The sequence below is a fragment of the Carassius carassius genome, chromosome 21 (assembly GCF_963082965.1).
Source record: "Carassius carassius chromosome 21, fCarCar2.1, whole genome shotgun sequence".
Taxonomy (NCBI): domain Eukaryota; kingdom Metazoa; phylum Chordata; class Actinopteri; order Cypriniformes; family Cyprinidae; genus Carassius; species Carassius carassius.
The window spans coordinates 10,302,843-10,330,455 of record NC_081775.1 but is presented as its reverse complement, the minus strand read 5'-3'; the positions used below and the strand labels follow the sequence as shown (position 1 = coordinate 10,330,455).

The 27,613-nt window shown below is 40.7% G+C and overlaps 1 protein-coding gene across 1 annotated transcript in view; it reads right to left on the bottom strand.

The window, feature by feature from the left end:
• Positions 1 to 326: 326 nt before the first annotated feature.
• The window catches only part of LOC132097509 (adhesion G protein-coupled receptor A2), a 98,407-nt gene continuing 71,120 nt past the window's right edge, over positions 327 to 27,613 (bottom strand). The window contains exons 3-19 of the mRNA XM_059503261.1: positions 24,126 to 24,197; positions 18,303 to 18,374; positions 18,022 to 18,093; positions 16,466 to 16,629; positions 11,896 to 12,109; positions 11,561 to 11,725; positions 11,267 to 11,465; positions 10,604 to 10,753; positions 10,361 to 10,522; positions 9,879 to 10,079; positions 8,874 to 9,063; positions 8,449 to 8,657; positions 6,822 to 6,949; positions 6,447 to 6,570; positions 4,831 to 4,979; positions 3,222 to 3,311; positions 327 to 2,564 (exon numbers count right to left, since the gene is read on the bottom strand). Coding sequence (XP_059359244.1) covers positions 1,124 to 2,564; positions 3,222 to 3,311; positions 4,831 to 4,979; positions 6,447 to 6,570; positions 6,822 to 6,949; positions 8,449 to 8,657; positions 8,874 to 9,063; positions 9,879 to 10,079; positions 10,361 to 10,522; positions 10,604 to 10,753; positions 11,267 to 11,465; positions 11,561 to 11,725; positions 11,896 to 12,109; positions 16,466 to 16,629; positions 18,022 to 18,093; positions 18,303 to 18,374; positions 24,126 to 24,197 — 3,802 coding nt within the window. The 3' untranslated portion in view covers positions 327 to 1,123. The remainder of the gene's footprint in view (positions 2,565 to 3,221; positions 3,312 to 4,830; positions 4,980 to 6,446; positions 6,571 to 6,821; positions 6,950 to 8,448; positions 8,658 to 8,873; positions 9,064 to 9,878; positions 10,080 to 10,360; positions 10,523 to 10,603; positions 10,754 to 11,266; positions 11,466 to 11,560; positions 11,726 to 11,895; positions 12,110 to 16,465; positions 16,630 to 18,021; positions 18,094 to 18,302; positions 18,375 to 24,125; positions 24,198 to 27,613) is intronic.

Here is a 27,613-nt window from a genome sequence, read left to right as displayed (position 1 = left end):
AGTCTTCGTTTTCTACATTTGTGTGGGACTGATGTCAAAAGCTGCTTATTAGTGCCAGAGAGTTGAATTAACACTGTAATGGTCAAACAATACATACATAACACAATGTACATTCTTACAGACATGCAAATGAAATAGTGTAAATAAAAACATATGAACACAAATACAAAGACACAAAGGGACTGAACAAGAAAACTTAGGAAACAAGCAGACGGTCCTCCATCCTGATCAATATGCATAGTCAGAAACAAAGATCAACACAGCTAAATAGCTAAACTTTAGGTTCAGATCCCTTGGCGTATTCAATATTAAAATATTAATTACGTTCAAACTGTTTGTTAGGTTAAGTGGTATTACAGGAAAACACAAGTAATCAAAATTATTTTGCATATTTTGTCAAAACAACTCCTCTACCACTGTCTTTAAAGGACTCGGATTTTGCATACACACCCCTTATTTTTTTTTCATATAAAACAGCCTCACACAACTTCTCCTTATTAGCATGCTTAGCATTAGCTCTAAGCATGTTGGTTCAGACACTTTCAAAACGTACAAGTATAGGTGGTTCATTATAAAAGAAGTCATATGTTTCTCTTTCCTGCTCAGAAAAACCCTGATTGAACCAGCCTAAGCTCCAGTGTTGTGATACTTGAAACTGGAGGAAACAGGACTCTGAAATCTGTCTCGTGTCTGAGTCCGAGTTAAGACGGTGACCTGAAGAGGATCTTGAATGAAGCAAGGTTTCCAGAGGCAGAGCCGGTATGTATGAGTGTGCACAGACTACAAATGTGTCCGCAGTATTAGTAACTCATGTAGTACTTGAGATCAGAATCCAAAGAAAAACCATAAAAATATGAAGGCAGTCGTCTAGTCTTAAGTTCTACAACACTTCTAGGCTGGTTTCCTGGTCTTAGCTGGTTTAGCCAGTCTCCCAGCCAAGCCAAACTGATGTTTAGCTTGGCTGATAAGTTTCCAAAACCAGCCCACAGACCAACTAAGCCCTCAAATCATCTTAGACTGGTTTAAACTAGTTTTTTCAGCAGGGTTGTGGAGAAAGAAATCCATGCTTTGGCTCCTGGCATACAGGTCACACCTTCAAGAAACTTTCAAAGTCTTTCAACTATTATACAGTGGTCTCGCTCTTCCATACCCTGCTTTTCATACCAACCGAACCCTGTGATTGGTCAGTTCCACTAGTGTCCAATTCCACCACAGATCCCTTTAGTGTTCCATTTGGTGCTGAAACTGTCGTCAACGAGGCTGTCGCAGTGACATTTGATGCCATGTTCAGAGGGAACGAGCTCCGCTTGGACTCTCTCTCAGCCGTGATGGCCAGTTTAAGATTGTCTTTGCTAGCACTGCGCCGTTGAGCGTTCTGCTGTGTGGTGGACCTGTTTGCCACTGAAGGCAACAGGGGAAAAGGTTTTCTACTTCCACTGCTACCTCCATCGCTACCTTCCGAAGGGCTCGTCGCTAGTCCCTCCCCTCTGTGCCGCCCATTGGTCAGAAGGCCGTTCTGACCCTCTGAATGGCTATTCCTTAAACTTCCATTCTCACTGGAAGCGTGTTTGGGTAGATGGTGGATGTTTGATTGCTCTGTCCCGGAAGGTCCCAAAGCACCCATGCTACCTCCTCCACCTGCTCTAAGTGCTTTGAGGCGGTAATGCCCTCTCCCGTCCCCTCGGTGATGGTATTGGGCATTGCCACCCCTTGTTCTACTGCAAGCCTTCCTTCTTTGAGGCTGCTGGATGGGCAGTAGACTGGGTGGTAGATTGTTTGCTGGCTTGTTGTTCTCCGTGCTCGTGCTTGTGTTGGTATTGGTTCCCGTTGGAACTCGGGCAGCATTATTCACATTGTCCTGTGTCACTTGATGGAGGTTGGTGAGTTTGCAAGGCCCGGCAGCAATGCTCGTCGTCCCACTTTGAGTAGAAGATGACCTGGCAGAAAAAGATAAATTGTTGGTGTCCATCGGCAGATGGCATCCTACAAAAAGTTGGGAGCCCCTTTCCGAGGCACTCTGGATGCCTACGGTGGCAGTGCAAGGGTGGGAATAAGCTGGCATGGGTTGGGAGCGATGGTACCCGGGGCAACAACTTAGCCATGCTGCCTGGACATCCAAACGCTTGAAACAGTGATGGAGCACCATGAAGATCCCTAATCCGGTAGCTGTTCCTCCATACAGGCAGCTGAAGAGTTTCCGCTCTCTATCTACATGCCAAACGGCCATAGTGCCACAGCACCACAGCCCCACAAACACAAACTGCGTCGCCACCAGCGCCAAACACTGGACCTTCAATGAGTACTGGTCCTCCACAGTCATCCCAGCATGCACCGGGCCCACCACAGAGTCCGTCGAGAGCAGGCTGCTGCTGCCACTGATTGCCGGTTGGCTCTCAGGCAAGGTTAAGGGCTCGGAGGTGGAACAAGGAGGATCTTTGGAATCTTGGAAGTTTCGGCGCCTCAGGCAGAAAGCAGTACACAGGAAGTAGATCCAGGTCACAAGAATGATCAATCCAGCTGGAATGTAGAAAGCTCCGAAACTGGGCTGCCACACCAACCAGCAGCTGCCGAAAGGTCAAGAGCAGTGAAAAATGTCAGAGAGGGCAAAGGCGGTAATTAGACAAATAACAGAAACAATGTAAACTCTGTACAAAACGGACACTTTTTAAAAAGCCTGTAAGGGAGCAGCCCAGCTTGTGTAATAAATCTGCAACAAGTATCAGACAGTTAGAGAAAGAACAGAAGCTAATAAAAAACTCAAAGTATGAGCTCAGATAATTTTATTTTATATTATGTGTCGCCAGTAATACTGTAATGTGACAAAAACACCATAACATTTCTAACAACAATATCATTGTGAAAGGCCTAATAACTGTATGATTTGCAGTACTGTCTCGTAAATGTCAAACACTGAAATTAAATCTTTTTGGGGGATTTGTGTTTATCTTTTCAACATTTTTCTCATGAAATTCATGTTTTGCTTACTAATACATATATAAATGAAACTGTATAATGATATCTACTGTAAATATAAATAGTTAGAAAATTTTTTTTTTTTTTTTGCTAAAGTAATGACAGGTAAACCTGTGGAATGTTCTTTGACCTATATATCAAAAATCAGTGATTTAATGTTAGCATTATGTAGGTTGTTGATCATATAAACATTTAAAGCTAGACAAAAGCAAACTAGTTTTCCTAATGTTTTAAAACTCAGTACTCACTAAGGAATGTTGTCTCCATAGTTATTGATGTTTACAGCTGCAGTGATACCACATATGATGAGTGGGACCCCGCCAGCTATCAAATAAAATCTATTGAGGGAAACGGAGATAGAGAAAAGAAAACTGTTAGTGGTCAAGTGCTAACCATGTTAACATTTTAAACATATTAAAAAGTACTGCAAATATAGAAATAATAGATAGCCTATCCTTTTACTGTTGTGTTGTCAATACATTAAAAGAAGAGATACAAAAAAATGCTCAAAAATGTTGTGTCATGCTACTGTCTGTTATATTTGCTACAGATGTTCTCTCTGGCCTTTGCCTTTTGCTTGGCATAAAGAAATTTGTGTGGTCTATACATTAGGCAGTTCTGTGTCACTGTCTGTCAATGAAGAGCCATGTCTGGGCTCCAGACAGTGTAGGAGAGAGGGGAAACATAACAGGATTTATCCCAGGAGGCAGGCGTGGGATCTGGCCAGACCTCCCCAGGGGATGTGGAGAGCACGGAGGTCTAGGGTAAAAACAGAGAACACAGACTAGAGGGAATGAATATATTTGCATGCATGTCTCTAAGGACATGTGAAAGTTAGCCTTAACTAGTCCTATCCCTCGTTTGATTTACAACTTCTCTGTCCACTTTAATCTTTTTCCATTGCCCCCATTTTCTCTCTTTTTCCTCTGTCTGACTCTCCATAACAGCAGATGGGAATCAGCTTTTATCTGGACAATGGAGGTCTTTGATTAGTTTTTACATCATGGTGGTCCATTCAGTTTCTCTCAAAAGCCCATTTTGGTCCTGTACATGCCTATCAATAGTTTCTACTCAGGAAGTGCTAATTCAATAAGAAATCTGCCCATAAAAATGTCAATGTTTCAGACTGATTTGAGAAATGTGACAGCCGTCTGAATACTGCAAAAGTTTTGATGGAACCCAAACGCTTCTTTTTAAAATGATGACAAGAAACTTTTAATGTCGTCATCAAATGTGATGTTCACACCATTACAACTTATAGACTTTCAAATGGTATTGTTTCTTAAGAATGAACTCTGAATGTAAAAGGGATATTTGCATGACCACATATTCAGATGCAAGGACAAGGGATTCTGTTGTGTGACGAAACCAGTTTCAGATCCCATCCCCCACTGAATCATTTCCGCCTTCCTCAAAGCCTGATCAAAATATAGTGTTACAGTGATATAAAAGAGCTTTTTTAAACCAATTATCATTATGCTAAGCTAGTATATGGTTACCTTGCTAATCGAAGGATAAGTGAAACTTCTGACTGCAGGGGTGTTTATTAAATGTAGCTAATCCTGCCTAGAATGGTCGCTTAGGTGTTTGGACAAAAAACACTCACATTTCTCATTTGGACGGCAATAAAAAATGCCAACCTGTTTTACCTCATGTCCCTATGTAAAATAAATACAGTCCAGATAGGCCTATTGATTGAATTACAGATCATTTTTGTTCTGTGAGTGTTTTATGGGCACTGGGGCCATATTATAGAAAACAAATCAGGTATAGAAGTGTGCTTGAGAAAGATACATTTGAAAACAACCTGTTATTAATCATCTAACGCTTCCAGCAATCCATTATGACTTAACTGACCTGAGCATGGGCCGCTGGGTTGGTTGTACAGCAGACTCGCCTTCTAGTTGCTGTGGAGTCCTTAATAAGGCTTCTTTATAGATGACTCTGGCACTAACTCCGATCCATAACAAAGTGGACAGAGAGGAGTAGTGAAGAACAATCCCCACCTGACACAAACATAAATAAATGAGTAAAACAAATAACACATGTAGAGTAACTATACATTAGTGCATAGAAAAGAAAATATTAGATAGCTAATGTATTTATAAAGTTATAAAAGTTAGTTTATGGATTTCATCTTTATTATTATTTTTCTTTACTGTTTTGAATTTATATTTTGTACTATAACGCATTGTTTGCTTGTGAAATGACAAAGGTGCTTAAAGGGATAATTCACCTAAATAGATAAATAAATAAAAAGAGAAAGAAAGAAAGAAATAACTAAAATTGTTTAAAACTAATTCACTTATTCACCCTCAAGATTTTGTAAACCTTTATGACTTGCTTTCTTCTGTAAAACAAGAAAAGAAGATATTTTAAAGGTCCTGTTCTTCGTGATCCCATGTTTCAAACTTTAGTTCGTATGTAATGTTGTTGTTAGAGTATAAATAATATGTGTAAAATTCTAAAGCTCAAAGTTCAATGCCAAGCGAGATATTTTATTTAACAGAATTCGCCTACAACGAACGACCCGTTTGGACTACATCCCTCTAGTTCCTGCAGTAATGACATCACTAGAACAGTTTTTTGACTAACCTCCGCCCACAGGAATACACAAAAAAGGGGGCATGGTCTTGTTGCGCTCTGACGGAGAAGAGGAAGATTTGCGTTTGTGTTTGTCACCATGTCGTCGAAACGCTGTTATTTTCATCTCTGAGTCCAATCACCTTTGTTTGTGCTTCCCAGGGACGCTGTACTTGGAGATTAATGGTTACAATTTATGTTTAACTCGTTCCCGAAAATTATAATCGACATGTAAAACTATGTGCAGCACATTTTGCTGAGGACAGATTCCTCAATCTCAATCAGTTTAATGCCGGATTCACACAAAGATTATTCTTGAAAGATGGAGCAGTTCCCTCTTTCTCTGGAGAAGGCATTGTTTATGGACCACAACCGGTAAGTGTATTTTATTATTTAATCACGAATCACAACACAGGAACCGCTGTCACAATCAGAACTCATTGCGTATTTCTGAAGGAGGGACTTTATAGAACAAGGAAGTCATCAGCCCATTTTTATGACAGTGAAAACAGCGGTATACAGATAGGTGAATTGTGTGAAAAATACCGTTTTTTTACATGCGAAAAATGAACATGTATATTGTATATTGCACACTGTTAACACAATCAAAGCTTCAAAAAAACTCGAAAAACGTGACCTTTAAAGAATGTGGGTAACCAAACAGTTGATGGTAGCCATTGACTTCCACTGTATTTGTTTCCATTCTATGCAAGTCAATGGCTACCAGCAAATGTTTGGTTGTGAACATTCTTCTAAATATTTTTTGTGTTTAACAGAAGAAAGCAAGTCATTCAGGTTTGAAACCAATTAGAGTAAATAAAAAATAAAAGTGTCATTATCATTTAAATAAAATAAATCATTATTATTCTGTAAGAGAAATGGGGACTTACTGCCTGGCATACAACTGGGTAGCCTGTCAGAGTGATGCCTCCAGCAAATACTGCCGACGTCATTGCGATGTGGAAACTAGTGTTCAGGAGGGTGTGCCAACTCTTCCTTGTGATTCTGATAGAGCTGATTGCAGAAAAAGAAAAGCAAATTTCATATGGATATCCACTTCTAATTTAACATGTTTGGCTATTCAAAGAAATAACAAATGATGCAATGACATAACTGTATTACCTTGTAGCTACAATTTGCATTTGTTTGTTTTTGCTTTTAGTTTTTGAGTTTTTGAATTTTGGGGTGTATTGATATACATTTGGCAATCTAGTGTATGTTTTCAGTCTCAGAATTGTCATATTTTAACAAAGTGAGACAAATACCTGTGATGCAATATATAGGTGATGATGATGGTGAAGAGACAGAGGAGCAGCACTGCAGTACAGGTGTAGATCACTGGATGGAGCACTTCCACTGGAATCAGAGGTGAACCTGGGAAATCTGCCATCTCCTGAAACATTGACAGGGAAAATGGATAGAATCTTTAAAAAAATTAAACATATGACTGTATAGCCGAGCTATAACTCTAGGACACCTAACCTATAAAGATTAAGTGTAAGAAATACCACTTTTTTTGGTTTAGATGCCCTCTTCTACATGCTTCACAACTCCTTGTTCAAGCTCTTGGACCCCTTTACCTAAATTAATTACTTAAGACTTACGTGCCCTCTGGAAGCTTGTGTTGTACAAAATGAATGTCGCTTTATTGTGCATCCCAAAGATGAAAATCAATTTCACAGACTTGTGTATTAACTGTTCCCTCATGGTGGAATGACCTGTCAACTCAATCCCAGCAGCTGAGTCCTTAGCCATCTTCAAGAATCAGCTAAAAACACCTCTTCCATCTTTATTTGACCCTCTAACACATTCTATTTTAATTTTATTCTTAAAAAAAAATTAACATTACCTTTTCTAATCTTTTTGTATTCTATATATTTGCTTTTTTATTTATTATACAGTTAAAAGCGAAAAAGGTTTCTACTGCTGATATCGATAGAAACAAATGGAATGAAACATTTTACCAAACTGAACATTTTTGTGAGGAAAAAATAGATAAATAGCTTTTTAAGTATAGCCATTTTTTCTAAAACACAACAAAAAAAATAAAAAAATATGGTCCAGAGAAATTGCTCTGATGCCAGTACAGTGAATTATAGGTTCTTCAGTGCCAAGAAGTTTCAACCAATGGCCAAGATAGCCCATCTATTACCAAATTACCTCAATAACAAAAACAGTGTTGGACCTAGCTGAACATTTACAATCCTTTGTCATGAAGAAAAAAAAATGTTGCATAAAATTTCAGTTTGTAAGAGGAGACCTATCCTCCTCAAGTAAAGGACTGACTATACAGTATACTCTTCTAAGTGTAGACAGGGAAGGTTATCTTATTAACTAGATAAAACCAACCACAACCGGGCTATTAATCGAGCTGTCTGCTTTGCACTTGGTTAGCAACTACCCAGCTGAATGAATAAATAATAACAAATAACACTGATATATTAGACATTCCATTTCATTGTGGCTCGGTTCCAAAACCTATCAAGCTGCCTTGATGTTTCCTACATTAAGGGCAACATCATAGCGGTCATAAAACCTTATACTTGTAGACATAATAAGCAACCCAACATATCACTCATTTAGTGATTTGTGCAGAAGACTGGACTCATGATTGAAACCAATGGTGTGTGGTGTTAGCATCCATTTTTTTTATTGATTTAACATTTTTAAGGTCTGACTGAAATATCATATTAAAATGTGAAATATACAATTGACATTTCTCTTGAATTGTTGGACATCTTAGATGTAGTTTTTCACAGAGCTCAGCGCAATGCATTTTGGAATCCTCCATGAAGGATATGTGAGATGTTGTCCTTGAAAAAATATCCATTTAGAGGCATCAAAATTACAATACCCAAAGGAGGTCATATCTGTATTTTATAAAGGTTTTACCTGAAGTACAGCGTAATTGCTCAGCACTGAGCAGCGAAGTGTAGAGGTGGAAGCATCACAATGGGCCAGCAGACAGCCATCCATACTCCAACTCCCATGATGCTCCAGCGCCTGCAAGCTCCAGTGGGCAGCAACAGGGTCATTTCCAGGTGATGTGTGTCGTAGTGACACAATAATGGGATCGGACTGATTCCACATGTTACAACCATCTGAAAAAGAAGGAGAGAGAGAAATCAGGAAATTTTCCATCTATGCTCTGGTAAATTTTTATTTCTAAAAATCAATGGATGAGTCCAAGGATGAATCATGTTGGTCTTCTCCCGAAATGCATGTACTACATCAGTATACAACCAGCTACTCAGAGCATTGTAAAAATTTGATGAATGTTTTCAATCGCTTGAATGTTCGAGCTGAAGGCAACTCACCAAGGCCAACGTAGATAACTGGAGTGTTGACACCACGTCTCCGGGCAAGGTCTGAATGTCCTGTGAAATTGCTGGTAAATGGGAAGAATCTTCCATTGCGGAATGCCACAAACTGCAGCTTACAGTCAGGAGGAGCGTTAGGTGGAAAAAGAGATGCCGGGAGAGACACTGAAGCAAGAGCCACTGCATTCTAGATAGAAAGACACAAGATAAAATAAGGGCCAACCAAAAGCTGTACAGTTCTGATATTAAAAGCTGTACAATTTTACCATGGCTAAATTGCTTGTTTTTATATGTATAAAACAGCAGTAGTAGCAATATGATGCCAATGATTATGGCAATTAACAATTTTTTGCTGAGACAAAAACACATTTTTCCCCCATAACACAAAAAGCTTCCCTTTGTGAAAAAAAAAAAACACCAACACACTTTAGCGTATTTTTAAAAGGAGTACTTATTATGGATACAATATACTTATACTTAAGTGCAAAATGAATGTAATGAGTTCAGGCCCTAAACTGCCCAAGTAAAAACAATGAAATATATTTAAAATATATTTATTTCATAAAATAAATCCTTGGGGCTTACTGATATAAAAATTATAATTAAACTTTATTTGGAGTACTACTTATGCACAATGCACATTTCTTAACATTAAGCCTAAAATGTGTTTTAATATCAGAACTGGTGAGGATTGTCTGATCTTTAGATAATCTTGCCTCTAAATGCAAGATATTCAAAGTGTACCTGAAGTATACTTGCAATAATTCAACTTTAGCACATTTAAATTGTACTTCAGTATATCTTTAGTTGGACTTCAGCACTACTTCCACACAATTAAAGTGCATTACCAAATGAGTTGTTCCAATTTAGCAGACTTTAAGTATACCAGTTTAGTATACTACAGTAACAGTACAATTGCAGGGTATTTCAATTAAGTACATAAATATATAAATGTGTTTATAGTAGCACAAAATGTACACTTGCACACAAAACATGACAAACCTTCAGATGAAAAGTGTTCAGCGAGGTGTTGTGTGTTCCTGTGGTGCAGCGAAATCGCAGTTGCTGCTCAGGGGACGATTCAATCCCATCATGCCCCTGGCTCCCCCCTGCCCCCTCTCGTCTCTGATAGACTGTGCAGCTCATGCCAGTAAAATGAGCAGGACGAATCAGGTGAGCCTCCATCACAATGTTACGAGAACTCTAAGAAAGAGTGGAAATATGCTGATTTGGAGCTCAGATATAATTTCTCATTATTATTAATATTGAAGATAGTTGTGCTGCTTCATATTTTTGTGAAAAGCATGATACATACTTTATTAGGATTCTTTGGTGAATAGAGCGTTTAGAAGAACAACATTTATTTAAAATAGCAATCTTTTTTAATTATGTAAATGCCATTACTGACACTTTTGATCATCTATATGCACCCTAGCTGAATAAAAGTATAATACATATGTGCAATAATGTGATTAAAAGCATACTTTGGAGAAGTCCTGTGCGTGAGAGTGCAGCTGAGGCCAGGCGAGAGTCTCTAGTGTGTAAACGACTGAACTGCAGGCTCTTTCCTCTCTCTGGGCTCGAGCCAGAATCTGATCATCTACCTGCATCAGGTTACTGCCCATTTCCACCAGCAACTCCGACAGCTGGGATGAAGGAGAGCACATTTATGTAAGAACACTAATGCACTGCAATATATACACTGCTGTATATAGTGTTCTACAGACCTCACGCAGTTCTGTCACATAGTCCATGAATTTGTGCATCATCTGAGCCACATAAAGAACATCCACCGTGTCTGTGAAACCGGCGGCCTCCAGAGTGTATGATCGCACCTGGTGTGCCAGAGTCAACGCGTTGGAGGCATTAATGGGCATCTGAGGGAGAAAGACGGAATTAACAATGAATATAAGATTCAACAAAAACATTAGAAGGATTTCTGAAGGATCATGTGACACTGAAGACAGGAGTAATGAAGCTAAATATTTTGCTTTGCATCACAGGAATAAAATACAGTACAGAACAGTTATTTTAAACTGTGTGCTTTAAAAAGTGTGCTTTATAGTATTAAATGTTCACTTGTGGTGTATTTCAAATCTTATAAGTACTTTAAAAAAATGTATTTGCTGATACCATAATAATAGCATGTTTCCTAACACACTTTTAAAATGTGCATTTTGTAATAATAACAAATGTAAAATTAACAGCATTAACATTGCACTTAAGTGCATTCTTGTAAAGTATATTATTTCAGTAATAAATACTCTTTTAAAAGGAATGCTAAAGTGTTCTTCTTTTTCACAAGGGCGTGCTTTAAATGCCTTACATATTAGTAATTTGCGTCACACTTGAAGAAAAAAAAACCGGACTCTAGCTAGAATGTCTCTAACCAGTATCAAGGTATGCAGGACCCGTGTGATGCCATTAGTATAGAGGCACTGAGAGTAGTCTCCCTCCTCCCAGTGTCCAGAGCGGTCACAGATTCGCGAAGCCTTCTTCTGCTCCACACCACCCCCTATAGTTAAGGAGGGGTAGCGCAGCTGCAGACAGTACTGGTAGGAGGTGATGCCCGCCAGAGTTTTAGGCCACCTGAAGCCAAAGAGGTTAAACAGATGACATAATGCCCGACTTTTCTAGATAAGCATTATTGAGCCACAGGTAAAGCTGTAGGAGAAGTCGCTTACCTGAACTCCCCTCTGTTGTTAGTCACTCTATGCTCCGGACAAAAGGAGGCGCTGTTCTCCAGTACCACTATCTCCACACTGCGCGAGGCGTTCCCACGGCCCGTGGACACCACACACTCCCACTCACCACTCGCCTCGACGTGGACGTTTGACAGGATCAGCTCACTAAAAATTAACAGAAGTGTGATTTTCTGACTCAGTTATGTTATCCTGTCCTTTCTATCCTTTTCAGGTCAGTACCGTGGTTTATTTTTATTATTTCTCCCCATTTTAATCCAATTTATTTTGTTTTATATATATATAAAAAAATGATGGTTAGTCTCTGTATGTGTTACCTGGTGATGAAGGTGCAGTCATGTTGTACACTCTCTTCCAAATGAACTCCAGTGGTAGTGTCAGTGGTGACAGGCTGTCCATTGTGTCGCCAGTGAAGAGCAGTGACTTTGTCCACCAGTGAAGCAGTGCAATGGAAAGGCAGCCTGTCCCCTTTAAACACGACCTGTCGCAGTGAGGGTAACAGAGACAGCGTGTGCAGCTCCAGCGGACCCTCTGAGTAACAAAATCATTGAAAAGATGATGATAAAAAAATTATTACAGTTTAAAAGTTATATTTTATTCAAGAAGGATTTGTTAAACTGATCAAAAGTGGCAGTATGTTACAAAATATTTCTATTTAAAATTGATGCTTTTCTTTTAAACTTTCAAATTCATCAAAGAATCCTGAGAAGAAAAAAAAAAGGTAAAAAGCTACAGAAAATTCCGCTTTGAATCACAGGAATAGGTTACATTTTAATATACAGTATATTCAAAATGAAAAAAATATACAGTACAGACCAAAAGTTTGGAAACATTACTATTTTTAATATTTTTGAAAGAAGTTTCTTCTGCTCATTAAGCCTGCATTTATTTGATCAAAAATACAGAAACAAATGTAATATTGTGATATATTATTACAATTTAAAATAATTGTTTTTACATTTATTATACTTTAAATTATCATTTATTTCTGTGATGCAAAGCTGAATTTTTAGGATCATTATCACATGATCCTTTAGAAATCATTCTAATATGATGATTCATTATTGGAAACAGTTCTGCTGCTTAATATTTTTTTTAGAACATTTGATACTTTTTTAGGATACTTTGATGAATAAAAAGTAAAAAAAAAAAAAAGAAGCTATGTTTTTAAAATATAAATATTTTGTAATAACAATAAACAGTACTCTTTCTTTTTTTTAAATAAAATCAATACTTTTATTCAGCACGGATGTGTTAAATTGATAAAAAGTGATAGTAAAGAAAATATATTATTAGAATATATATTATTCAAAAAAAAAATTTATTTTGAATAAATGCAGTTCTTTTTAACCTTTTATTCATTAAATATATTAGACAGCAGAACTGTTTCCAACACTCATAATGAATCAGAATATTAGAATGATTTCTAAATGATCATGTGATAGACTGGATGTTACATGTGACACTGAAGGCTGGAGTAATGATGCTGAAAATTCAGCTTTGCATCACAGGAATAAATTATTTTTTTAAGTATATTCAAATAGAAAACTAGAGTATATTGTTGTCAAAGTAAAAGTCACCATTGGTATTTGCAAAGAATATTCATTTTAAATCATAATAAACTCGTCAGCAGTCCAGCCGACCCTTGTCCTCTTCCTTTCCTCACACGAACTCACTACACTGGTGCCGAAACCCGGGAAAGGAAGAAGGAGTGCTGCCGCCATGCAGAGCCCGTCCTCCACGCCACTTGCGGACATCATCTCATCCCATCTCATCCCACGCTTAAATCCATGATCCGTAAATTCGTCCAAGAAGACGCCAAGAATTGGGATAAGTGGCTAGAGCCCTTGTTATTCGCTGTGCGAGAGGTCCCACAAGCCTCCACGGGGTTTTCCCCCTTCGAACTTCTGTACGGTCGCCAGCCCCAAGGGGTGCTGGATGTCCTGAGAGAAACTTGGGAGGAGGGGCCATCTCAAGGCAAAAACGAAATTCAGTATGTGCTGGACTTGAGAACAAAACTCCACACTTTGGGGCAGCTATCAATTGAGAATTTGTTACAAGTCCAGGACCGCCAGAGCCAGCTATATAATCGGGGAACTAGATTACGCAAATTTGCACTGGGAGAGAAAGTACTTGTATTACTCCCAACGTCGAACTCTAAGTTAATGGCTAAGTGGCAGGGACCGTTTGAGGTCGCACGACAAGTCGGAGATCTAGATTATCAGGTAATACGGTCCGATAGGAACGGGGCACGTCAGATTTACCACCTCAAACTCCTAAAAAAATGGAATGAGACGGAATCAGTGATGTTGGCAACGGTGATTAGCGGAGAGCATGATCTCGGGCCTGAGGCGAATGTCAAACCACAATCCCTCGCCCTGGCCCCAGGGGGAGATCACCTCTCGCCGTCCCAACTCACTGATCTAACAAAATTACAGGCAGAATTTGCCGACGTGTTCTCGCCCCTACCGGGCCGTACCAACCTCATTCAGCACCATATCGAGACGGAGCCGGGCGTGGTACTTCGCAGCCGGCCGTATCGCTTACCTGAGCACAAGAAAAAGGTAGTTCAGGCTGAATTAGGCGCAATGCTGGAAATGGGAGTAATAGAAGAATCCAATAGTAACTGGGCGAGCCCGATAGTTTTAGTTCCAAAAACGGACGGCTCAGTCCGCTTCTGTGTGGATTATCGCAAGGTGAATGCTGTGTCGAAATTCGACGCGTATCCAATGCCGCGGGTTGACGAGTTGCTTGATCGGCTAAGCACGGCTAGCTTTTATTCGACATTGGACTTAACGAAGGGATATTGGCAGATCCCCTTGTCTCCATTATCCAAAGAAAAGACAGCTTTCATAATTTGGATTACACCAGTTTGTTAACCTTCCATCTGGGTTGTTTGGGGCACCGGCTACTTTTCAGTGCCTCATGGATAAGATTCTGCGGCCACATGCGACATATGCTGCTGCCTACTTAGATGATATCATTATATTTAGTAATGATTGGCAGCGGCATATGCAGTATCTGAGGGCCGTCCTGAGGTCGCTGAGGGGTGCTGGACTCACGACCAACCCAAAGAAGTGTGCGAGTCCTGCAGTCCTGTCACAGGAGATAGAGGGGGAGGAACGGCCGGTGCTGTACATTAGCCAGAAGCTCTCGAAGAGAGAGGCTAAGTACAGCACCATCAAGAAAGAGGCCTGAGAACTCCCCGGCCTGAGTTGGGCGGTGGGGGTATGTGGCAGGGGGGGTGTGGTTTAGCGAAGTCTACAGCGGGAGAGAGAATCAGGAGACGAGCGGTGAGTGAGTGGGTTGGACGGAAACGATCAACACCTGTTTCTTGTTGCAGTAATTGGCGTGGAGAGAGTATAAAATGCCAGGAGAAACGGGAGCAGTTGAGAGAGAGACGGACTGCTGACGCGACCTGAGAACCGGAAGAAGTAACCCGGAAGTGCTGTGCGTTAGAGTATATTGTTGTCAAAGTAAAAGTCACCATTGGTGTTTGCAAAGAATATTTATTTTAAATCATAATAAACTCGTCAGCAGTCCAGCTGACCCTTGTCCTCTTCCTTTCCTCACGCAAACTCACTACAATGAGACTTTTTAAACTCCAAACTTCAAAACAGCACTATGAGTATTTGAAATATTTGCATTAAAATGTAACAATATGCACATGTAATCATCTGTGAAGTATAGATATAGATTACATCGCTTGTAGATTCTCACACGGTCTACTGTTGTTCTTATTCTGCCCATTTTTGTTGTGGGCATTATGTGTAAGGAGATAAGGCCTTGAGTTTTCTATGGATAAGAAATAATTTCTGTTTTCATCTTTAGTCCTAATAGACTGCACTGCTAGACATCTCCTCTGTTAATAATTGAAGCAAATTCAGTTGTATTCTTTGTTGCACACAAGTATAGCAGGAGGTGTAAGAAAGCTCTTTGTGTGTTTTATTGCCGGGTAATCATTATCATTATAATCATTAATCAAAATCAGCTTCGCTTGTGAAACATGCTGGATGAATCAGTCCCTTGTCAAGAACTGAGGATATGTATTCACAACTGCAAACCCACAGAGGGATCTTTCCTAGTCGGTCACAGCTATGTGCTTCTAGCCAACATAAATATGTTTAAGGGCAGCAGAGGAAGAGATGGCGAAATGAGCTGATATTAAGAGAGTAACAGGAGCCCCGGTTTGAGGCCCAAGACTCGGAAAAATGTCAACTAGAAAGATGAGATGAGGTTTAACAGAAAGTCACTGAGAAATTCAATCAGACCCCTGTGGCAAAAGTCAGAGAAACAGGGAATTTTTAAGCAAATATACTTGATCTCAGCTGGCTGAAACATAAGGATTGAGCAACACTGCAATTCAGCCAAAATACCAAAACTGATCAAATGCTAAGTTGTTGTCACTGATAAATTGTGCAGGTTTCAATACTGAATGCTTTTGTTTCAGGAAGTTGCCACAAGGGCTACATCATAATAAGGGATTGAGTCAAAAGTCCAATAAAACTCTTATAATAATAATAATAATAATAATAACCATAAAGAATCATTGTTAAAATTACAATAAATAATGTGATAATAATAATTTATGTCCGCCACAAGGACTATATTAACTATAAGTTTGGATCTAATAAAATCCTCTTAATGATAATAATAATAATATTGAAAACAATGGTTTGCCCCCACAGTTTTCCCTATAAAACTAACCTGTAAAATATTCATTGAGTAAAAAAATGGGGCAACTAGTCCCAGTCTCTTATACACTAAAATATATTGAAAGCATATGTATATAAGTAAATATGTTGGCATAAATTCCATTCAGATGTGCATATTGTCTGCAAATAATTCAACATGATATTGTTTAAAATTGACAGTGATATTGCTCACCACAGCTGAGGTCAGTCTCTCTCAGGAGACGCAGGGGTTTGTTCTGAAGTCTTCTGGGATACGCACACAGTGTTTCGTCCCCAAGCCGAGCAGAACTGCTGTGGAAAAAGCCTGGCACCCAGCGCAGACCGCAGTCACATGACAGGAACTCAGAATGAAAGTTCCTAATGAGCACACAATTAGATAAAGCTTGTTGTTCAGAAGAAGACTGTCCATTTATTTATGTAATTAAACACATTTAGTATTTCCTAAATCTCAACAGAATGAATTAAGAAACTGTACTTGCCATTTCATACAAAGAAATTTACACATTTTAAGTGTGACTTCAGGTTGAAATACTTTTAAATTCTACTTTTTGTCATGTTAAAGAGTTAATCAAGACTCTAATATTCATCAAAGCTGAATTACAGGATTATCCTTTCATACTTAAAAAATAAAAAATAGGCTTCATTTAATAGCAGTTAAACCATTTTTAGGAAATATAGTTGTGACTTATAGACTTATAGACAATCTTAATTGTGTGCATTATAAAATTATCAAAAAATCACTGACAAATTGGCGTGCTAGAAATCCCAGGAATATCTATTTCTATTAGGGGTGTAACGATTCACTAGTTTTCTCGATGCATCGATTACAAACCCTGATGATTCATATGCATCGATCTTGAAACATGATTTTTGAATCGTGAATCACCGATCTTGGACAGTAATCGATTCAAAATGCTAAGAATCGAATGAATCGCGATTTCTATAGCTATTCAATGCTTTCAAAATGTATACACATTAAATTACTACACGCACGAATTAATGGAGACCTTGAAGAGTGTTGGTGAATCGTGCCTCTTATCTGTCCTTCACGCGCTCCACTGTTTACTGCCTGAGACTGTCACAGGATTGCGCTCGCGCTCCGTTCGTCTCTGACGCAGCTGACGTGTGATCTATAGGACTCGTGGCCAGTAATGCTAACGTGAAGTAGTTTTACTTTTCTGTAGTTTGTCAATGGCTCTCTGCATCTTACCGACGGAGTTACCGGAGCCGTCGACAGCTGTATTTATTGCATGGACGGAGCAGAAATGTAAGTGTCTAAATCATACGCACAGATCCATTGAATGATAAATGTTTTTAAACAATGCGGATGAACCGAATATACGAAGGAAACATACATACATTTTTACGTATGCCATGTCGCATCATTAAACTAGCATTTAACAATGGACAAAAGGTTTTTTTTTTGTTTTTTTCTAACCTATGGTTCTCTAACCATAAATGCTACTGTAATTTGCCCCCTGACTAAGCATTTAAAGAATTTAGTAGAAGCATTTAAATAATCCCGTGAATGCACTTAAAGAATGCAGAATCGAATTGTTATAATCGAATCAAATCGAATTTAATTGTGAATCGAATCGAATTGAATCGTTCTAAATTTGCAAAAATCGTTCTTGAATCGAATCGAAAACCTATGAATCGAATCGAATCGCTGCCTTGCCAAAGATTCACAGCCCTAATTTCTATACAAAAAATGAGCATGTGCACCATGAGAACTTTCACTTTACTCACACCAGCTTTAGAGAGTGTAACTCCATAAACAAATGTGGATCCAGAGAGGAAAAGATGTTTCCAGAGATGTTTCTATAATATAAGAACACAAATGAAACATTTTGCAATTCTTAAATATTGACAAGAACATTATAAAAGGCATAATTTGCAACAGATGCTCTGTGTATCATTAGCGGACATATGTTATTCTGCTGGACAGCACAGCAACACTTTCAAGAGTGATTCTGATTTTCTGTGTTTTTGTATTCCAATAAATATTTGTTTCAGAAATAATGACTTACAATTTTGTGAGGTTGGTGAGTCCCTGGAACACTTCTGAGGTCAGGCAGCCAATTCGGTTACTGGACAGGTCACTGTACAGATTACAATGATTCAGATGCACTGTTATTCTGTGTTCCAGTTTTAGCAAACTTTGGAAATCATCATGAAGCAATCATTAAACAGTGATCAATGATTCAACTTTGAAACTGTAGCGTTTCAAACTACTTATATTAGTTCAATTACAATCACAGTACTATGCACCAGCTATACACCACAGGCTATTAATATATGTTATACTCATCAAGGCTATATTTATTGGATGAAAAATACAGTAAAAACAGTAATATTGCAAAATATTATTAAAATGTTAAATAACTGTTTTCTATTGTAAAACAGTATATTCAAAAATGTAATTTATTCATGTGATACAAAACTGAATTTTCAGCATCATTACTCCAGTCTTCAGTGTCACATGATCCTTCAGAAATCATTCCAATATGTTGATTTGCTGCTCAGAAAACATTTCCTATTATTATCGATGCTGAAAATTATTTTTGCTCATAAATATAGCCTTGGTGAGCATACTTCTTTCAAACACATTAAAAACATTTATTCTACATTTTGAATGGTATGACTGATTGATTGATTTAATTTACAAAACTTTTTACTTTTAAACTTTTTTCAATTTTACTCAATTTGTTTCAATATGAGGAAGAGTAGAAAAGGTACTACAACAGGTACTACAACATGCTCCACTATCAATTCATGTTTTTATTTAAATTAATTGTTAAGTGAAACCAAATGCACTTCTTTCTGCTTAAAAAGTACATTCGTACCGTTAAAAATAAATGTTGTTAATGAAAACACATTCACGCTTTAATTGCAGAATAATTGTCCACATGTTTTGAAGCAACTGTACATGTTGGAAATATTTGTTTTGATTTAAAGGAAAAATTACTTTGCATTATGAACAACTGATCTACTGTCGCACTGCTGAAAAATGCAGTTAAGTTACTAGAATTGCTACTTTTAGTTATGTACTTACTAGTGCTGTATATATTTTTAAATATGTTTTATTTCAATGTCCCAGTCCAGTATTACATTTGCACCAAATCTCACTCTATGAATTGACACTCAATAAAAAAAAAAAAAAAAAAAAACTGTTTAAGGGGCCATTCACACAGAATATGTATTTGTTTCAAAAAACACAAGATCTAGTTCTCTTACGAGAGTTCTCTCGTACTGCGTCTTAGCTAAGACGCTACGTGAAAAGTCTCTTTTCACGAAATACTGAAGCAAAAAATTATCCTTAATTTTGAATTTTTGTAAAGCGCATTTGCAGCAGTACCCAGCCTATGGGCGAGACGACTCGCTTGCTCATTGGCTGCTCTGCAGCAAGTGCACAGCCTATCGAGCACAGGCTGATGCAATATCAGACCAATAAGGACGCTTGGCGCCCATCACGCCACTTCCCGCCGAAACGGATGTGGCCCAACCCTATAAAAGGAGCTTGAAAAGGCTGACTCACCTGATTTTTCATCTCTTCAGCGAAGCTCACGCATCGCTGGATCATGAAGGAAGCAAGCGCCGTCTGATAGGCATCTCAGCGGGACGAGCCATTCTGAAGCTGCTGGCCTTCGCCGCCTTCCACTGCCGTTCCTGCTGCGCTCTCCGGCGCCTATATCCTTTATATATCCTTGTGTGTGTTCGCCCTGCGACGCACACTCACAAAAGAGCTGCGTCTTTTTAAAGATGCCCTCGTGCGGCTCATGCAGAGCCCCGCGAGCTGATGTCTATGGTGACTCTGAGGACTCGCCGGGTGTTCTTCTCTAAGCGTGCATCCTCCGCTGCGCCGCAGCGCCGTAAAAAGCGCCGCTCTCAGCGTCTGCCGGAACCGCCTCCAGCTCTACCGAGCTCGCCGGTTCCCTCCGCTTCACCGGCCTCCCCTGCATCGCTTCCCGATGGTCAGCGCCCGCTGTCTGCCACTGCGTCCTCCGAGGAAGTGGATCCAAGGGCCGCGTCGGAGGAAGAGGACACGTGCTCTCTGCTAGCTTCGGGCAGTGAGGGTTGGGCGAGCTCCGTAGATCTCGCGCCTTCTGCTCAGAGGCCCAGCAGACGAGCTGATATCGATAAGGAGCTGATGCGAGTGCTCACGCTGGCAGCGGCGAGCCTCGGCCTCGAGTGGTCTGCACCAGCGCCTCCTTCTCGTTCCCGGCTGGATGGTAGCTTTCTCCCGGATGAGCGTTTTTCTCCCAGCTCAAAGCACGCCCCTTTTCTTCCTGAGCTTCACGAAGAAGTGGCGAAAGCTTGGAACGCTCCATTCTCGGCGAGAGTTCGTTCATCTGTTTCACCAGCATTCTCCACACTGGACGATGCTAAAAACAGAGGCTACCTGTCACTTCCGCCGGTGGAACAGGCTATAGCAGTGCACCTTTGCCCGCCCTCTGCTGGACGGCGGACTAAGGCGACGTTGCCATCAAAAGCCTGGCGCATGACGTCATCGCTGCTCGCTCGGATCTTCACTGCTGCTGGGCAAGCTGCGTCTGCACCTGCGTCTTCCAGCCGTCGCCCCGCGCCGCGGGAGCCGCGGCAGAGGATTACGGTGAAGCCGGAAGCCCCGAAGGCATCCTAGCACTGCTAGGAAAGCGCCGGTGTACGAGTTCCGCTGCGGCCGAGTTCTCACCCAAGCGCGCCGCTGTTGCAGTTCCAAGAATTGTGACTGTCTCAGCGTCTTCTGCAACGCGCAAGCCTGCAAGAGTGCCCGCTTGCCTGCACACAAAAGCCGTCATCACGGCTACCCAGATATTTCCCGAAAAGAGTGTTATTTCTGGTGTTCCGGCCACGGCCGATGGTGCTATAAATGTAGTGACGATGCCCACTCCTCAGTGCCCATTTCCACATGTAAGCACAGCCCTGCACACAGGGCTCGCGCCTATAAGATCGACTCAGATCGGTCACGCGCACCACATAGTAAACGTGCCCACTACTCAGTGCCCACAAACACTATGTCACACACGGCGCGTGGTTTCTGTAAAAACGAAACCTGTCCACGTACGCTCTGCCCAGGCAGACAGCGAGTCAAAAGCAGTAAATGTGCACACTTGCAGCCCACAGTTACTCGCAGACATCACGAGTCCCATGGGACCCGCTCAGCCCTCCCTCAATCGGTTAAGCGCCGGGACGGGGTCGAGGAGGAGCGATCTGCCCGCTGTGATCAGCGCGCTCCCCGCCTCAAATGCCACAGGCGTAACGCCCATGTTACAGCACACCGAAGCGCCGCCGTTGCCCAGGCAACAGAGCGCGCTTCGCATCCAGCCCTTAGCCATTCATGCAGATGCATGGTCAGCGCTTCCAGGGGTTTCGGATTGGGTGCTAGGCATTATAAAGAGAGGCTACTCACTACAGTTTTTTCGACGCCCTCCGCGCTTTTTAGCGCGCGTCAAAACCACGGTCAAAACAGAAGTAGCACACATACTTCGGGCCGAAATATCAAAACGTTATTTCTGGTGTTCCGGCCATGGCCGATGGTGCTATAAATGTAGTGATGATGCCCACTCCTCAGTGCCCATCTCCACAGGACCTCCTCTCGCAGGCCAGGGGCTCGATTTGGCACCCTCAACCGGAGTTGTGGTCCCTCCATGTGTGGGCGCTCAACGGTTACCCGCTGATCTCTCAGTGGGAGTGCTAAATACCATCACTCAGGCTAGAGCTCCGTCGACACGACGGCTGTATGCCTCGAAGTGGTCAGTGTTCTCCAGCTGGTGTACAGCTCGGGGATGTTCACCCCTTAGTTGTAAGGTGACGGAGGTTCTCTCCTTCCTACAGGAGCTGTTGGATAAGCGCAGGGCCCCATCCACGCTCAAAGTTTATGTGGCGGCCATCGCAGCGTTTTCTGAAACAGCGCTCGGTCAGTCAATAGGAAGGAACGACTTGGTCATCCTTAGAGGAGCTAGGAGGCTGAATCCTCCCAGACCTCCGTCAGTCCCTATATGGGACCTCGCGATGGTTTTGGAGGCCATGAAGGGTCCCCCCTTTGAGCCTATCCAATCGATTAGCCTCCAGCATCTGTTGTTTAAGACGGTGTTCTTGTTGGCTCTCGCTTAATTTATTTTATTTGATTGGGACAATGCATTTTAATGAACATAACATGGAGTACATGCATGTAAAAATGCCGGATTATAGCCAAAGGCTAATTTCCATCCATAGTCCCACGTGCTAGGATCACACAGCTCACAAAAACATTGTAAAATAAAATTTACATCTACAGTCAGTTCAGTGAAGCGTGTGGGTGACCTGCACGCGCTCTCGGTGAGCCAGTCGTGCTTGGAGTTTGGGCCTAATGACTCAAGGGTCATACTCAAACCTAGGCATGGTTACGTGCCAAAGTCCCTCAACACACCGTTTCAGGCTCAGGTTATTGCCCTGTCTGCCCTGTCGGTGTCGGGAGAGGATGGAGACTCGAGTCTTCTTTGCCCTGTTAGGGTTTTAAGAGCTTATGTGTCTCGCTCCGCTGTCTTTCGACAGACTGAGCAGCTGTTTGTCTCGTTCAGTGGACGTTCCAAGGGAATGGCTGTTTCGAGACAGACTCTATCCATATGGATAGTTGACACCATAGCATTAGCTTACGCTTCCAGGGGCCTTCAGTGCCCACTGGGCGTCAGAGCACACTCCACGAGGGGCGTCGCCTCGTCGTGGGCGTGGTCTACTGGGATCTCCTTGCAGGATATATGTATGGCGGCAGGTTGGGCCACGCCGTCTACATTTATCAGGTTCTATAACCTGGAGGTTCCCGCCTTGCAAGCAAGGTTGCTGTCGGTATAGCCGGAATTCTGAGTTCGTGAGCGTTATGCGCTGCGCAGTATTGCGTAAGACCCGCATTGCCACATTGGTCAGGCGTTGCCTCGACTGTGTGATGATTGTATTGCCGCATCTACGTGTGCTGCTAGATATGGGACGGAGGGCTTCCCCCCTCTCCTGTCCTGGGCTCTCTGTGAGTCCCTCGGGTGACTGTGCACTGTAAATCCTGGGCGTTGCTTCAGGTTTATTGGTGTGTGATCCCTGCGCGCACGGCGTTTTACATGGGGTTCCCGTAGCGTCTTAGCTAAGACGCAGTACGAGAGAACTCTCGTAAGAGAACGTACTCGGTTACTAACGTAACCTCGGTTCTCTCTAGAAGAGGGAACGAGTACTGCGTTCTCTGCCCTGCGTACGATTCACTCTGGTTCGCTTCGGCGATGAAATAAATCAGGTGAGTCAGCCTTTTCGAGCTCCTTTTATAGGGTTGGGCCACACCCGTTTCGGCGGGAAGTGGCGTGATGGGCGCGAAGCGTCCTTATTGGTCTGATATTGCATCAGCCTGCGCTCGATAGGCTGTGCACTTGCTGCAGAGCACCCAATGAGCGAGCGAGCCGTCTCGCCTATGGCTGGGTACTGCTGCAAATGCGCTTTACAAAAATTCAAAATTAAGGATAATTTTTTGCTTCAGTATTTCTTTTTTAAGAGCAGTGCACAATGCCTCCTCCACCATACTGGTGTTTTCTGATTGGTTGATGGTTCTTGAAATTCTTTTAACTTGACACTCTTTGAAAGTCTTAAAAACACAGTGCTCGTGTTCAAGAAACTGCAAAAGTTACAAACACAATGGTCATTCATGTCCATCTAGCCAGTGTTTACATTGAAAAACAATGAAAAAGTAGTGCGCTGGAATGGAAAATCTCATTCTGTGTGAACGGCCCCTAACAGTTTTGTAAGTGAAAGTTAATGCGATTATAGCCACATTATTGCTAAAGTGTGCAACTGGTGTCCTGTTTTAATAACTGATTATGATTTTAAGGTGTACTTACAGTTTTCGAAGAGCTGTGAGACCCAGAAAGGCTCCGGGCATGATGGTGCTGATCAAGTTATTCCTGAGATCCCTGAGAAAGAGACAAACACAGAGACCTTTGAGCAGATCGACTTACATGTACTCTAACTGATATCTTTGTGTAGATTTCCCATGGATTACACTTTCTGTGTTAATTTAAAAAGCAACTCTTTTTTCTACATTTGAGCAATAAATGCTATTTTTGCCTTAATTTACTGTACTTAATATACTAAAACAGATGAATACATATGTACATGTGCTTTGAAAGAAAAGAAAGTTGCATGTTTGTATATGCTGACCATTGCTGGAGTCCAAAAACAACCAGTTCATGTCAGCATAAAATAACTTGAAATAAAATATGAAACACATTTTATACGCCTTTGACCACAAGACCCTTTCCCTGCCTTCAACATAGTTTACTTTGTCATGTCTCTGTTTGAGAAAGAAAGAGAATCCCTGCATTTTTTAAACCAGACCTCAAACCACACCTGGTCCTTGGGCTCAAAATAGAGGCAGATCCCCCGAGCAGAGAAAACAGACACACATCACAGGAGAAAGTGGAGATGCTCTCTTTAAACAGTGGAGGCTTTTAAAGTGATTCTTCCCACAGTGAAGTTACACCTTCACAAGAAAAACCCTAAATATTCATTTCCAGTACAAGCTTTGAAGGTAATGTTTCATGCCACCTCTGTCCTGGCCCGGATCTCCGAGTTTGCTTTTGTCCATGTGTTAAAGCACTTATCAGCATATTCGGTCATCAAAACAGGGATTCATACGCTTAACACTGACAAACTGACCTCTGAAACTCTTGCATGTTTTTTTATTGACCATGAGGGAATTTTGAGGATGATGAGGGTCGACTCAAGTTTCATAATGGCTCAACTTTAAATCAAAACATACAATACTTATTCCCTGCATTCCCCATCACTGTTCTGAGATTTATTCATTAATTCTGATTACATTAAATTATTAAGTTTAGACAGTATTATTATGAATTACTATGAAATATAGTGCTTTATACATGTTAACATTTAAATAAAAATATATTTTAAACATTAATATTTATTAATTTATTTAGTATTTGTGTGTGTGTGTGTGTGTGTGTGTGTGTATTATATATGTACAATAATTAAAATGTATATAAAATACATATAATTTTCTATGCATTATAGTTGTATGTGTGTTGTATGCTTAATATAATAAGCTACTTTAAAATACAAATTACATTATTATAAAAAATTATCTTGTCATTAATTTTAATATAATTAGAAATAATACCTGTATATGTGATAACAATCATTTTATTAGAATACACATAATTAGAATTAGCTTTAAAATAAAATACATTTCACTTTGTATGTGTATTACAAAGTGTATAATTATATATTAAAGTATAATTATATGTAACATTGTATATATACACATTATATGCATATACTGTATTTTCAGGTTTATGTATTATTATAATTTAGGTTGTAGCCTTTCTACTAAATGTGAAGAGTTTATTTGCAAAAATAGATAAGTTTTTTTTTTTTCAAAAATCATGTTTTTTTATTATGTTAGCATGTTTTTATTGTGTTTTATTGTGTAAGTTAGCTGTATTGTTGTTGTTGTTGTTGTTTTAACCTAATCAAAATAACCCAACTGCAGTTTGATTTATATTAATTAGAATGCACAGTGAAAAACATGATTTTTGAAAATTGTTAAAAAACTGAGTTATCTGTCTTAGCAAATGAACATATGCTGAATTGATTATGTGGCTAATATTGAACCAAAACAAGCAATCCACCAATCAATCATCATCTCTTTCCTAATGTGCTTCATCCATGAAGCTCTATCAGTGCTGAAACTACAGCAAACAAAGCCAGAGCATGATATCATGTGCTGAATATAAACATGAACATTACACAGCTTGATAACAGATATGCTATATGTATTTGCAGGGAACCAAGACATTAACACCGGCATGACAGAATGCAGTAAAGCGCTGGCCTGTCACATCTTTATGGCCCACTGAGTGCTGCATGATTGACACATTGATAGCTATCAGAGCCAATATACAGAGAGAAGCGGAGGGGAAGAAGGTGAGAAAGTGACCGCAGGAGAAAGTTATGCGCTATTAAATACATGTGTTTGAATTCCTGTGACTACAAAAGAGTGCGACAGCAGGATAAATAGGACATGTTGTAGAGTATTTCAGTCTATGAATGTGAATTGTTGAATGAACCTCCTCACAAATGTGTGTGTGTGCCAATAGCAGTGCTCTTGGACGGGGAACAATAGTAGTTTCCTGGCTAGCGTGTCCTAACAATCATTAGCACTGTGATGAAAAGAGAGACTCTACCCATTGTTTCCTCACACACACACTGCTAAAGTAAAGGTCAGAGCAAAGTGTGCTCTCTGTGTGTGAAGATCAACACAACTGCTCACAGACACTCTCTTATCGCTCAGATGGGGAATGTGGAATGGGGAGAGTTCTCTTCCTAAAGTCTGGAGCACACACACACACACACACACTGCAGAACCACAATGTCAGCACGGCTGGAGTGATTAAAGACTCATGAAATCTGGAGTTTTATGGCTCTTAATCTGTTTGTCAGTATGGCAATATATTCCTAAAGTTCACAAAATGATCTATTAGCATATTTATATACTTACAATTTACTGTCTTTCTTTTCTAGATAAAAATATTGCTGACTCGGACATAATGTACACTTGCAATGTACATAATGTACATAATGTACACTTGATTTGTTGACTACAATACTAATGAACCTGACTATACTTTTTATTGTTAATTGTGAAAAAGAAGCTTGCTTAACTGCACTGGATGTGCACTTGTAGTGTACTTCAGATCTTAAAAGTATATATAAAAAAAAAAACAGGTAATGCAATACTGAAATAAACGTCACTTAGTACACTTTCGTAATTGTGTCTTGTGATGAGTGGGGCGGGGCCGAGAGCTGTGGGAACGGAGCGAGGCTGGTGGAGTGATTTGGAAATCAGCGACACCTGCGCCACTCACCGGTCTTGAGTCCCACAGAGGAGATCTGAAGGATACAAGAGGAGCTACGACAGTGAAGGACGAGAGAGGACCAGGCCTGGATTTTATTTGGTGTCTTGGTTTTGTTTGTGCACGTCAGTCGTCCGTTAGGGGCTGTCGTGGTGTTTTGTGTTTATTTTGTTATTGAAGTTTTATTTAAATGTTCGCCGGTTCCCGCCTCCTTCTTCCCATGATTATGAAGTTTATACATTGTTACTTTGGTGCGGAAACCCAGGAGGAAGGAGGGACGCGCTGCCGAAGATCCCTCGCCGGTAGGGTGAATCCGTGGTGCCATCGAGCAGGGTGTAGCAGTCTGACGCCATGGACGCTCGAGGCGGTAGGCTGGAGTGAGTTGCCGGGGGGATGGACGAGCTCGCTGCCGGCCACCTATGAAGTGGATGGACAGCTGCTGTCCGTGAGGGAGT